This window comes from Crinia signifera, chromosome 3 (genome assembly GCF_055691185.1).
Source record: "Crinia signifera chromosome 3, ASM5569118v1, whole genome shotgun sequence".
Classification (NCBI taxonomy): domain Eukaryota; kingdom Metazoa; phylum Chordata; class Amphibia; order Anura; family Myobatrachidae; genus Crinia; species Crinia signifera.
The window spans coordinates 330988276-331003049 of record NC_139219.1 but is presented as its reverse complement, the minus strand read 5'-3'; the positions used below and the strand labels follow the sequence as shown (position 1 = coordinate 331003049).

At 45.9% G+C, this 14774-nt stretch overlaps 1 protein-coding gene across 26 annotated transcripts in view; it reads right to left on the bottom strand.

Moving 5' to 3' along the window:
* Positions 1 to 14774, bottom strand: part of OTOF (otoferlin) — a 341513-nt gene that overhangs the window by 55861 nt on the left and 270878 nt on the right. For 18 of the 26 annotated variants that reach the window (XM_083178857.1, XM_083178870.1, XM_083178869.1 and 15 more), the window contains 6 exons: positions 14261 to 14395; positions 6395 to 6556; positions 6053 to 6172; positions 5791 to 5952; positions 5470 to 5632; positions 1996 to 2126 (listed from right to left, as the gene is read on the bottom strand). In XM_083178857.1, the coding sequence (XP_083034983.1) occupies positions 1996 to 2126; positions 5470 to 5632; positions 5791 to 5952; positions 6053 to 6172; positions 6395 to 6556; positions 14261 to 14395 (873 nt within the window). The remainder of the gene's footprint in view (positions 1 to 1995; positions 2127 to 5469; positions 5633 to 5790; positions 5953 to 6052; positions 6173 to 6394; positions 6557 to 14260; positions 14396 to 14774) is intronic. The other 8 variants (XM_083178866.1, XM_083178868.1, XM_083178874.1 and 5 more) reach the window with 1 other exon arrangement.

Genomic DNA, 14774 nt, shown 5'->3' with positions numbered 1-14774 from the left:
TTGATTCAATTAAAGGATCAATTTTAGTAATAAATAAAGTTGACATTTTAGACTGTTACACAGACTTTAGAAGGTTGTGCCCCACCCGGGAGTTTCTTTTTTGATACTCTCCCTTGAGTATCAACCCTTTTCAATTGTACTTACCCTACTCCCTGGGAGCACCTCCTCAACAATATTATATACTATAAACTTATACGTTGATTGGAGAAAACCTTCTAACCCCTTAGCAAATTAGTCCTGTGCCCTTGGCCTTCACCCCCCTCCCCTTCTCCCTGAGCTAAAACCCTCTTAATACATGCCAGAATTTTGTTGGCCTTTTTTGTAGCTACATTACAATGGGCACTACATCCTAGATTGCTGTCTATTTGGACTCCTAGATCCTTTTCAAGTATGGAATTACCCAGTTCCTCTCCGCTAAGGTTGTAACTTGCACACTGGTTGTGTCTCCCAAGGTGCATAACCTTACATTTATCTACTGTACATTGAACCTCATCTTCCATTTTTTTGCCCACTCATCTAGAATTGCAAGATCATTTTGAAGCATGGTGACATCTTCTGGTGATTTGATGACTTTGCTAAGTTTTGTATCGTCCGCAAAGATGGATACATTGCTGAGTAACCCTATCCCAATATCGTTAATAAAAATGTTAAACAAAATGGGCCCCAAAACCGAACCCTGGGGCACTCCACTTAGTACCGATATCATATCTGATATGGCACCATTCACAACCACTCTTTGTTCTCTATTACATAGCCAATTCCCTACCCATCTGCAGATATTTTCACCCAATCCTAGGTTCTCCATTTTATTAATCAATCTCTTGTGTGGGACAGTATCAAATGCTTTAGCGAAATCTAGGAAAATCACATCTACAGCATTTCCATTATCGAGGTTTTTGCTAACCTCTTCATAGAACCCTAGTAGATTAGTTTGGCATGAACGATTTTTCACGAACCCATGTTGGTTAGTACTGAGTAGACGGTGATGATCTAAATATTCCTGGATACCATCCCTTAAAAATCCTTCAAATAGTTTACCCACAATTGATGTGAAACTAACGGGTCTGTAATTAGCGGGATCTTCCTTTTTTCCTTTTTTGAATATTGGCACTACCTCTGCTATTCTCCAATCTTTTGGTACTATACCTGACGATAGTGACTTGCTAAAGATATAATGTAGGGGGGTAGCTAGTTCATCCCTTAATTCCATTAATACCCTCGGATGAATCCCATCTGGCCCTGGTGATTTATTTGTTTTGAGTTAGAATTGAATTGTATTCCGTATCCGCTCGCCACGCTTTGGGCTCGCCACACTATATAAAATCAACTCCACGCCGCTGTGGATAGTGGGGGTATGAAAAGGTCGGAGGACGCATACCGCCACCCCTCGCGGGCTCGCTGCGCTCGCCACGCTTTGGGTTGGCATTGATCGTGGCGTGGCACTAACAATGGGGGGGCATTTGACATAATAATTAACCATCATGGTGGGTATACAATTAAAAATCGGGTCTGGGGGGCATTTAACATTGTAATCAGCCATCTGGGTGGCTGTACAATGTAGAATCGGGTCGAATCGGTCGCATCGCATCGCATGCCATTGTAATGGCATGCGATGCGACCAATTTTAAAATTGTATGGGAACGTCTTTAAAACCCGAAAATCGGGTCGGTCGGGTCTGATCGGGTCCCATCACATACCTTAAGTTATGGTATGCGATGGGACCCGACGGGCGCCGTGCTAGGAAATAAGTACCGATTTATCAAAGCACTGATAGAAAACACATCAACCAATCAGCTCCTAATGGCCATGTCACAGGCTTGTGTTTGAAAAATAATGGAAGCTGATTGGTTGATGCTTTATCGCTCCTTTTATCCTATACAATAAAACAGAGCAGTATGGCATTTTGAAAGCCTCCTTGCCCATCAGCAAAATCATCACATGCAAATAGAAAAAGCCGCAGACTGCATTATGCAAATCAGGGTCTCTGTAACTCACCGCTTCCAGTTTCACCATAGTCTCCATTTTTTTGATGGGCACTTCGGGTTCCATGTTGACAACTATTTCACCTGTGGGGCGAGAGTAGGGCCCTCCGTTTGCCAGAACCAAAAAGCCATTCACCAACTTAACTGGACAGGGACAGAAAGAAATAGAGCACAGGACAGACTCAAGACGAGAGAAAATGCAGCATGAAATCACAGCCGGTAGAACAACGTGAGATTAAAGATGGTGAAACGCGTAGTAATGCGGGAAACAGAAAGGAAATACGGTCACAGCCATATATTACAGGAACAACTAAAGGGAATCTCCATGGGGTAAAACCAAGGTGGCTTCACGTATTAGCCAGGCTGGTGAGTATGTTTTCTATCCACAGGTACCCTAAATGTATACTACTGGACAAGGGGACCGATGCTCCGTGGCAAGATAGGTGAGTATTGGATGAATGGGCTCCGTGTGCAATAAAGTTTTACTGCAAGTGTGTGTGTGTGTGTATTTATTTAACTATTTGTACTACTGTGGGACTACAAGTCCCAGCAGGCCCTTTATTACCCCGCATGCTGGGACTTGTGGTTCTCCAAGTCCCTGCATGCGGTGCAGGCTTGCTGGGACTCATAGTTCCACAGCAATATACAATAGGATTCTTTCTATTTTTTACACCATTTTGTCAGCTCGATGCCCACCGCCCAGGGGTGATGATGGTAACTCGATGGTCCCGCCCCCTGGCCAGCCATGCTGCACTGCTTCTGCGTATGCGTGGCTGTGCTGAAGACATTTTTTTTCCATCAAATTGTTTTGATGCGATCGTTGGTTACCATCGCAGATTCGATGGCAGAAGGCTTCCAACGTCCATCCCTAGTCCGCGGATGGAAAACTTCAAAATAGCGGCAATTCAATGACCTTTGATAAAGTTGTCTAGTGCATACCCTCCAACATGACCCATTCCTTTAGGTACAAAATGCTCTGCTTCTGGACTTCTTCCTTAATTTAAGATTGCCTTCACCTGTGCTGGAACAACGTTATTATCACTGAACTAGGTCAACAGAAACAGTGCATTTTGTAGCTAAGGGAATGGGTCATTTTGGAGGGTATGCTAGTGTACAAGTAGGACTTTAATAATCCTTGTAAGTGTGTCCATATCCTTATGTGAAACATTCATGTCTTAGCATTTTAATAATGTATAATAATATCTGTATATGAACATTGATCCAGCCTACTGTTAGCGCTACTGTACTTTACACATTTTCCTCATTCCCAATCTACTCTTGGTCCTCAAGGCATAATGACAGTGCAGGTTTTACTGATATCCAGGTTTCAGCACAGACGGTGAAATCAAACTCATACTCATTAAGCCACCTGTACTCAAGCATGGATATCAGTAAAACGTGGACTGGTCGTATGCCTTGAGAACCAAGGTTGTGAACCATTTCTCTAGACTTTAAGCTCTCAGGAACAGGACCCTCTCTACCTTATGTCTCATATGCGCCCATCCCTCATCAATCTCATGATTGATTATTGTACCCCTTACACAATGACAACCATTATGGTGAGGAGTCCCCATCCCACATTAATCTCCTGATTATTGTACCCCTTACACACAACCACAACCGTTATGGTGATGAGTCCCCCATCCCACATTAATCTCCTGATTATTGTACCCCTTACACACAACCACAACCGTTATGGTGAGGAGTCCCCCATCCCACATTAATCTCCTGATTATTGTACCCCTTACTCACAACCACAACCGTTATGGTGATGAGTCCCCCATCCCACATTAATCTCCTGATTATTGTACCCCTTACACACAACCACAACCGTTATGGTGATGATGAGTCCCCCATCCCACATTAATCTCCTGATTATTGTACCCCTTACACACAACGACAACCGTTATGGTGATGATGAGTCCCCCATCCCACATTAATCTCCTGATTATTGTACCCCTTACACAACCACAACCGTTATGGTGATGAGTCCCCCATCCCACATTAATCTCCTGATTATTGTACCCCTTACTCACAACCACAACCGTTATGGTGAGGAATCCCCCATCCCACATTAATCTCCTGATTATTGCACCCCTTACACAACGACAACCATTATGGTGAGGAGTCCCCCATCCCACATTAATCTCCTGATTATTGTACCCATTACACAACGACAACCGTTATGGTGAGGAATCCCCCATCCCACATTAATCTCCTGATTATTGTACCAATTACACAACGACAACCATTATGGTGAGGAATCCCCCATCCCACATTAATCTCCTGATTATTGTACCCCTTACACACAACGACAACCGTTATGGTGATGAGTCCCCCATCCCACATTAATCTCCTGATTATTGTACCCCTTACACACAACCATAACCGTTATGGTGATGAGTCCCCCATCCCACATTAATCTCCTGATTATTGTACCCCTTACACAACGACAACCGTTATGGTGATGAGTCCCCCATCCCACATTAATCTTCTGATTATTGTACCCCTTACACAACGACAACCGATATGGTGAGGAATCCCCCATCCCACATTAATCTCCTGATTATTGTACCCCTTACACAACGACAACCATTATGGTGAGGAGTCCCCCATCCCACATTAATGTCCTGATTATTGTACCCCTTACACAACGACAACCGTTATGGTGAGGAGTCCCCCATCCCACATTAATCTCCTGATTATTGTACCCCTTACACAACGACAACCGTTATGGTGAGGAGTCCCCCATCCCACATTAATCTCCTGATTATTGTACCCCTTACACACAATGACAACCTTTATGGTGATGAGTCCCCCATCCCACATTAATCTCCTGATTATTGTACCCCTTACACAACAACAACCGTTATGGTGATGATTCCCCCATCCCACATTAATCTCCTGATTATTGTACCCCTTACACAACAACAACCGTTATGGTGAGGAGTCCCCCATCCCACATTAATCTCCTGAATATTGTACCCCTTACACAACGACAACCGTTATGGTGATGAGTCCCCCATCCCACATTAATCTCCTGATTAATGTACCCCTTACACACAACAACAACAACCGTTATGGCGATGATTCCCCCATCCCACATTAATCTCCTGATTATTGTACCCCTTACACACAACCACAACCGTTATGGTGAGGAGTCCCCCATCCCACATTAATCTCCTGATTATTGTACCCCTTACACAACGACAACCATTATGGTGATGAGTCCCCCATCCCACATTAATCTCCTGATTAATGTACCCCTTACACACAACAACAACAACCGTTATGGTGATGATTCCCCCATCCCACATTAATCTCCTGATTATTGTACCACCTTACACACAACCACAACCGTTATGGTGAGGAGTCCCCCATCCCATATTAATCTACTGATTATTGTACCATTTACACAACGACAACCGTTATGGTGATGATGAGTCCCCCATCCCACATTAATGTCCCGAGTAATATCACACAATACCTGTAGTGTTCCAATTTTGAGATTTCTTGTCAGGGGGCCGGTAGATAAACTTGCGCAGCGAGCTGACAGCATGTGACCCCACCAGTGTATATCGCCCGAACGCCCGGCAGTCCACCACCCGGACATTCAAAGGTGGATGAAGCAGCTCGTTCTCCGGAAGGTCCTGCGGAGAAACCCTGAGGATGTTTACGCTACTCAACCACAAGTAACGTTTACATATTGCAGGACAGTAACAAGAAACGTCCCCTTGATGTATTAAGTGCTGTCAAATCTCACTGATATGTAAAGTATATTTATATAGTATTATTATTGTCCACTTACCACCTCAAACCATTTAACTAGAGTGCTAAAGTTTGGATTCTTCTTGTAGTTTTGGATGAGAGCCGACTGAACCCCCTTTCCAGCACATTCGATGTCCACTCTTGGCCTGTCCACCTGGGCAAGATTGACCCTCTTCAGGTCTCGCAGTCCCCAGAAGAGGATCTAGAAAGAGAGAGATTGTAGTGAATAAAAGGACAGGCTAAACAGGACCACTGCACCAGGCAACGGTACCTTACATCCAACGTACTCGGGTGACCCATACCTCTACTCTGTATTTACTGAGGACGGGTCGAATGCCCATTGGGACAGGCAAGATGGGTCCTCTCTCCAGGTCTGTAGGTCCATCAATAGCTGGAAGATCAGATTTACCAGCGGGGCCAATCTACAATACAAATATAACCATTATAATACTTATGTCTTGTTATGAATAATAGGCTCATTCTGGATGCTTGTTCTTCCACAGACTCCTGGCGCACTCTTATATAAGTCCATACTGACGCATTTCACTTCTGTATGATCCAGGTTACCCTGGAGATATGCATTAAAGCTTTAAAGTTCTAGGGTAGAACTGGAAACATCATTACAACCATTGACGAGTCTATACCTGGAGAAGCTCAAAGGCGGCTAGCAGGTCTCCGGCAGTGGAGTTCCCACGGTATATCTGGTAATACTCTAGTTGTGGTGGGAACCTCGGAGGACAATACCCTTCATCAGCCATTTTCACCACTGGTTTAGCAAATGTCCTGCCCATGAAATCTGCCTTGCCCTGAAAGACATAATAGTATTAATAAATACAATGAAACAATGGGGTAATGAGACAATATCCTGTAGACACTCAAAAATGTGAAGGTACAATAGGGTGTCCAGATGTCCATTCCCACCTGGGGGATCTCCCGGTCTGTCCAGATGTACATTCCCACCTGGGGGATCTCCCTGTCTGTATAGATGTACATTCCCACCTGGGGGATCTCCCTGTCTGTATAGATGTACATTCCCACCTGGGGATCTCTCTGTCTGTATAGATGTACATTCCCACCTGGGGGATCTTCCTGTCTGTACAGATTTCCATTCCCGTTGGGGATAGGGTTTTGTTTGGATTCCGCACAAGGTTGTCCCCACTCGGGATAGGGGGGATCAAGAGAGATCCCTGCCCCCCGTTCTGGGGTTCGGCTTGAGTAGCCTGGAACCAACTAATAATGTGTGTCTAGGTACCTAATTGGGCGGACACTACACAGTTGGTGGTGCTCCCATGAGTCCAGATAAACAGTACAAAAAAAGGGGAAGAGAAAGGGGACTCTGTTTTTGGGGCACTCTTGTGATATGATGATTTGATAATAAAACTTAACTTTTATTTCTTTGGATTTAAAAGAGAGGGCTATAATTCATGGATAAGGTAGCCGAAAAAATTCAATCTCCCTGCTGGCAGTGAGCTTTTTAAATATATGCTATGCACTAGGGATTATGAACAAGGGTCCAAAAAATGGTCGGACCAATTAGAATTATTGATGTGTTACCTAGTAAGCCTTGCGGCAATGGTAACTAGGGCTCGTAAGAGGCAAATTATAAAGGTTTAGGAGGGGTTAATTCCCTATATTTATGGGGACTGCTCACACATTGAGCATAGTTTCTATTTAGTACTAAGTTGAGTAGTACTTGTGTTAGCACCGCAGTGGTTTTTTAATGTGTAAATAAAGTAGGGTTTCACACGATTCTGTTGGTGTGTAGTGTGCAGCTCTTGGATGGGTGCTATCCGGGAGTGCCTGGCTCCTTAGTGAGTTGAATTATACGCTGCGCCTTGCTGGGCTAGAGACCAGCATCATATTGGCCCCACCGTGAGAGTTTTAATTCCACTCACGCCACAGTGATGATTGACGCACCAAAGAGCTTAACACAATTTTCTTGCTACTTCAATAGCTGTACCTCATGCTGCTCTGGGATTGAGCTTAAACGCAAGTTAGGCTATTAAATGGGCACCAATAACCACACAATTACATCGTACACTTAATGTCAGATCAGATATTTGCACACCAACCTAGTGGTTGTTCACAGTGTTGCTCTCCGGTTGGTATCAGCTATGAAGTACAGGCAACTGTTGCTAATTTTCAACAAACACCTTGCTGTTAAATGAGCAACTGTTGACAGTTACAGAGTACAGGCAACTGTTGTTAAATGGGTGAGCACAAAGAACATTAAATGTTAGCAAATTGTAGTACGATATCCGCTGGGCTGGCTGCACATCAATCAAGTAAAAATCCACATGGTTGCTCTTAAATTGAGCTTAGAATACACACCTAGCTGCTAGAGGAGCATCAGTTAACAAACAGGTAATTACAGTTGCAAAGTACAGGCAACTGTTGCTAAATGGGTGAACACAAATAATAATGAATGTTTAGTAGCATGTAGTATGATATCTGCTGAGCTGGCTGCACATCAATCAAATAGAAGTCCACAAATTTGCTCTTTAGATTGGACTTAGAATACACACCAAGCTGCTAAAAGAGCATCAATTGACAATTTCAAAAAGCAGATAATTATTGCTGAATGTCGACTTAAGCTGAATTAGACAGTATAGGCACTGCTATTAGCCAAGCATCACACTAAACATTTAAAGCTAGGCATTATTTTGAAGACTTTTGTACACACAGTACAGGCTCCTCTTACTTGTGTCGACCATCGGTATTAGTCTGTACAGTTAGCAATCTGTACTGGTTCAGTAGTTGATGCTCACCCCTGTATAACAGTATAGATAGACCCCTCAGTTTGCAGTTGTGGCTTCTATTTTCCTAGAGTCTTGCAGACGTGCATTGGACTCCTGGGTAAGAGAGTCTCAATCTGCACTGGGGGGGTCAAGTAATGATAGTGCAGGTAGACACTTCTGCTGTCGACAGTGGGGTTAACAGTGTGACCCTGTTGCTGAAGTAAGCATAGCAGGGTGTTAAACTGCCCCTAGCCTGTCAATGAGAGAGTGCCTAAAGGGTAGAAAAGGGGTGGTAGACAGAGAGGGAAGGATAAATTGCTTGGCGGCACTTCTGGGTTAGTCCTTCTGCTTCCCACTGAGTCATGCTCCCGCAGTGGACTCCGTGGGTGAGAGAGGCTGGTTCAGAGGGCTTTGAAGCAGAGTATATAGGTAGATAAAAATGAGTCGCTTCCACGTCAGTGTTAAATGTCTGGTTGCCCTGTTGTGTACGAACAGAGCAGGGGCACCTCAGACAGGTCACTGACGTTAGGGCGAAGAAATACCTTGGGTGTCACTCAGTTGAAAGTTCCCCCTTCTGTCGTTCTCTACCAACTCCCCGGCTGCTGACGCTGGTTGATCTCTCAGGTGTGGGGGGAGAAAGGTTTTTGCAGGGTTTGCGGTTGTCCCCGGCTGGTTGGTAGCGAGGGTGCTTGAAAGCTTGATGCCCAAGACAGCGGAAAGTGGGGGACGGCGCGTGTCTGCGCCGGGTGTTATCTCCTGGCTGCTGGCGGTAAGGGTGCTGGGCGACTAGGTGGCCGGGACCAGGGAGATGAGAGCGGCGCGTGCCTGCTCCGGATGCTCTCTCCCTCTCCTGTGCGGCTGCTGCTGCTGCGTGCGGCTGCGGTGATACGGGCTGTGTGCGGCTGTATTGCTCTGCAGTCCCCCGACACTGACCCACCGGCGCCGGTGGTCAGTGACGTTTTAGATAACGCGCGTTTCGCCTCGACGGCTTGTTCACATCAAGTGACATATGCCGTATCGATTCCATTGTTTTAACCTGTCTGGGGGAAAGAACTCCCCGCCCCTTGCATACTGCAGTAGGCTGCTGTTATTTGAGTGACACCGTTTTCCTCCTAATCTGGGGGAGGGATGCTTCTTTCATATGGTAGTGTGTTTGGATTAACTCACTGAAAAAATGATCCATTCAGATCAAAAAGTATTTATTGTATAGCCGATGATGCCCTGTGCTGGGGGTATATAATGTTGGCATCATAAATTCACATAAACCTTCTGTGACTGTATTTCTATTTATATTACAGTGGTTAAGGATAGGTTGGGGTGATTAGATAGTTGTTAGGGCTCCAAGGATCGTTATCTTATTAATCTGTTTGTGTGGCAATGTGTTATTACACATGTCCACCTGGTCCACATTCTGGGATGTAAAAATGAGATAGAGGAATTTATTCTCCAATGATTCCTGGAGATATTAGTCGTATTGGATCAAACATCAAAGTCTGATCCTAAAGTGAAGATGTGCTAGGTCATCCCTATGTGGGATGTGGTATACCCGTGTCCAGGCAGGATGGGTGGTATGGCTAGGGTGGGTGAAGTATACACCAAAATTGGGTGAGGTGTGGTGGTATGTGCCCCTGGGGGGAATATGAACTTAGTGGGCATCACCAAGGTGAAAGGTGTCATGCTCTGATGTGGTGAGAGGGTTCTGCCGCGGTCTTCAGCTAACAAGCCACCATCATCTGGGCAGCAGCTACTACACTTCTACCCAGCGGTCGAGTGCCACTCCCGCTTCTCAGCGTTCCTTTCCAGCCGCTGACTCCTCTGGCTACATCCACACAGCACCTGCAGCCGGTCAATTCCATCAGACCCAGCACACAGGGTAGAGCTCTCTAAACTCAAGCTCCCCGCCTGCAATACCATCCAATCGGGTACGAGCTGACACCAACAGAAGCTCCCCGACGCCTCCTACCACCATACCAACGGAGGGTGAGATAATACTGTACCTACTGCTTACAGTGCCTCATTCTGGGCACTGTTCTATCAGCCTCATTAACCCTGCATGTGCTTCTCAATCATCTACTAACTGTGCTGCTTATTCATTTGCATCATTCTCCCTTTCCATCCCCTCATCATCTTGGTTACCCCCAGTGACTACCATCAATTTTTAACCCATCACGGAGCTTTCATACAGTTTGCAAACGTAACCCTATAATGGCCATTTAGGTATTTTTATTGTATTATATTAATTATTGTTATTAATTTTCATGTATGAATTGTTTTATTATCTTTTTTTTGTCCTATAAAAAAAATTTCTACATTTTCAGCAGTGTGTCCAGTGTCATTCTGTCCAGTGGTATTATTAGTGCTAAATTGGTCTACTAGCAGCGCAAGGTGGTTTAAAACAATTTGTTCTCTCCAGATGTACATTCCCACCTGGGGGATCTCCCTGTCTGTATAGATGTACATTCCCACCTGGGGGATCTCCCTGTCTGTCCAGATGTACATTCCCATCTGGGGGATCTCCTTGTCTGTCCAGATGTACATTCCCACCTGGGGGATCTTCCTGTCTGTACAGATTTCCATTCCCACCTGGGGGATCTCCGTGTCTATCCAGATGTACATTCCATACTGGGGGATTTTTCTGTCTGTCCAGATGTACATTCCCACCTGGGGGATCTCTGTCTGTCCAGATGTACATTCCCACCTGGGGGATCTCCCTGTCTGTATAGATGTACATTCCCACCTGGGGGATCTCTGTCTGTCCAGATGTACATTCCCACCTGGGGGATCTCTCTGTCTGTCCAGTTGTACATTCCGACCTGGGGGATCTCTCTGTCTGTCCAGATGTACATTCCGACCTGGGGGATCTCTCTGTCTGTCCAGATGTACATTCCCACCTGGGGGATCTCCGTGTCCATCCAGATGTACATTCCATCCTGGGGGATTTTTCTGTCTGTCCAGATGTACATTCCCACCTGGGGGATCTCCCTGTCTGTCCAGATGTACATTCCCACCTGGGGGATCTCCCTGTCTGTATAGATGTACATTCCCACCTGGGGGATCTCCCTGTCTGTCCAGATGTACATTCCCACCTGGGGGATCTCTCTGTCTGTCCAGATGTACATTCCCACCTGGGGGATCTCCCTGTCTGTCCAGATGTACATTCCCATCTGGGGGATCTCCTTGTCTGTCCAGATGTACATTCCCACCTGGGGGATCTTCCTGTCTGTACAGATTTCCATTCCCACCTGGGGGATCTCCGTGTCTATCCAGATGTACATTCCATACTGGGGGATTTTTCTGTCTGTCCAGATGTACATTCCCACCTGGGGGATCTCTGTCTGTCCAGATGTACATTCCGACCTGGGGGATCTCTCTGTCTGTCCAGATGTACATTCCGACCTGGGGGATCTCTCTGTCTGTCCAGATGTACATTCCCACCTGGGGGATCTCCGTGTCTATCCAGATGTACATTCCATCCTGGGGGATTTTTCTGTCTGTCCAGATGTACATTCCCACCTGGGGGATCTCCCTGTCTGTCCAGATGTACATTCCCACCTGGGGGATCTCCCTGTCTGTCCAGATGTACATTCCCACCTGGGGGATCTCCTTGTCTGTCCAGATGTACATTCCCACCTGGGGGATCTCTGTCTGTATAGATGTACATTCCCACCTGGGGGATCTCTCTGTCTGTCCAGATGTACATTCCCACCTGGGGGATCTCTCTGTCTGTCCAGATGTACATTCCCACCTGGGGGATCTCCGTGTCTATCCAGATGTACATTCCATCCTGGGGGATTTTTCTGTCTGTCCAGATGTACATTCCCACCTGGGGGATCTCCCTGTCTGTCCAGATGTACATTCCCACCTGGGGGATCTCCCTGTCTGTATAGATGTACATTCCCACCTGGGGGATCTCTGTCTGTCCAGATGTACATTCCCACCTGGGGGATCTCTCTGTCTGTTCAGTTGTACATTCCGACCTGGGGGATCTCTCTGTCTGTCCAGTTGTACATTCCGACCTGGGGGATCTCTCTGTCTGTCCAGATGTATATTTCCACCTGGGGGATCTCTCTGTCTGTATAGATGTACATTCCCACCTAGGGATCTCTCTGTCTGTCCAGTTGTACATTCCGACCTGGGGGATCTCTCTGTCTGTCCAGATGTATATTCCCACCTAGGGATCTCTATGTCTGTATAGATGTACATTCCCACCTGGGGGATCTCCCTGTCTGTCCAGATGTATATTCCCACCTGGGGGATCTCTCTGTCTGTCCAGATGTACATTCCCACCTGGGGGATCTCCCTGTCTGTATAGATGTACATTCCCACCAGGGGGATCTCTCTGTCTGTCCAGATGTATATTCCCACCTGGGGGATCTCCCTGTCTGTCCAGATGTACATTCCCACCTGGGGGATCTCTCTGTCTGTATAGATGTACATTCCCACCTGGGGGATCTCCCTGTCTGTATAGATGTACATTCCCACCTGGGGGATCTCTCTGTCTGTCCAGATGTATATTCCCACCTGGGGGATCTCTCTGTCTGTCCAGATGTACATTCCCACCTGGGGGATCTCCCTGTCTGTATAGATGTACATTCCCACCTGGGGGATCTACCTGTCTGTCCAGATGTACATTCCCACCTGGGGGATCTCTCTGTCTGTATTGATGTACATTCCCACCTGGGGGATCTCCCTGTCTGTATAGATGTACATTCCCACCTGGGGGATCTCTCTGTCTGTCCAGATGTATATTCCCACCTGGGGGATCTCCCTGTCTGTCCAGATGTACATTCCCACCTGGGGGATCTCTCTGTCTGTATAGATGTACATTCCCACCTGGGGGATCTCCCTGTCTGTATAGATGTACATTCCCACCTGGGGGATCTCTCTGTCTGTCCAGATGTATATTCCCACCTGGGGGATCTCTCTGTCTGTCCAGATGTATATTCCCACCTGGGGGATCTCCCTGTCTGTATAGATGTACATTCCCACCTGGGGGATCTCCCTGTCTGTCCAGATGTACATTCCCACCTGGGGGATCTCCCTGTCTGTATAGATGTACATTCCCACCTGGGGGATCTCCCTGTCTGTCCAGATGTACATTCCCACCTGGGGGATCTCCCTGTCTGTATAGATGTACATTCCCACCTGGGGGATCTCCCTGTCTGTATAGATGTACATTCCCACCTGGGGGATCTCTCTGTCTGTCCAGATGTATATTCCCACCTGGGGGATCTCCCTGTCTGTATAGATTTCCATTCCCACCTGGGGGATCTTCCTGTCTGTTCAGATGTACATTCCCACCTGGGGGATCTCCCTGTCTGTATAGATGTACATTCCCACCTGGGGGATCTCCCTGTCTGTATAGATGTACATTCCCACCTGGGGGATTTCTCTGTCTGTCCAGATGTATATTCCCACCTGGGGGATCTCTCTGTCTGTCCAGATGCACATTTCCACCTGGGGGATCTCTCTGTCTATCCAGATGTACATTCCCACCTGGGGGATTTCTCTGTCTGTATATATGTACATTATTATTATTATTATTATTATTATTATTATTATTAATAATATTATTCGTTTTTATTTATAATGGACTCAAGGGTCCACAGTGCCATGGAAGGGGGAAAACTGACACGATACATAAGTGCAGACTGATACAAGCATATCAATCTCCATATACCCATAAATACAGTGTGTAGAGGAGAGAGCCCTGTGTTCTAGCCGGTGCTCTGTACCAGTCTAACCAATAACAAGAGATGGGAATGTACTTACCACTGTGTCTTGGTCATAGACCTCAATGACTATGATGGGAGGATCATCGCGCATCTCATTGGCTTCTCCATAAAGTTCCACATTGTCAAACACCAATAGCTGGTCCCAGGTGGGGCAAAGAGTCTCATTGAGCACCTAAGATAGGAATAAAAACAGCAGCATTGGCTCCGCCTCCAACCTTAAATGTGACATCACTGAGACATCAGCTGTCCGTCTCACTATGACATATCTATGTCACTTTAATGTGGAATTTGAGTGACTTTTTATATCTGTTTTCAGCAAAATAATTTCTCATGTAACATTTTGTAAAACGTAGATTGATATTGCCTAAAAGTAGCTATTTCAGCTATTTATGTGCAGCGATGAGCATGCTCGCTGATTTGGAGACTGCTAATCACTTTGGGAATAATATAAAAAGACTTAAAAAGCAAAATAAAATTGCTTTTTAAAATTAGATTTTAATAACGACAAATTATATATTAAAAATAGTTCCTGATTACTAACTACTGTAGAA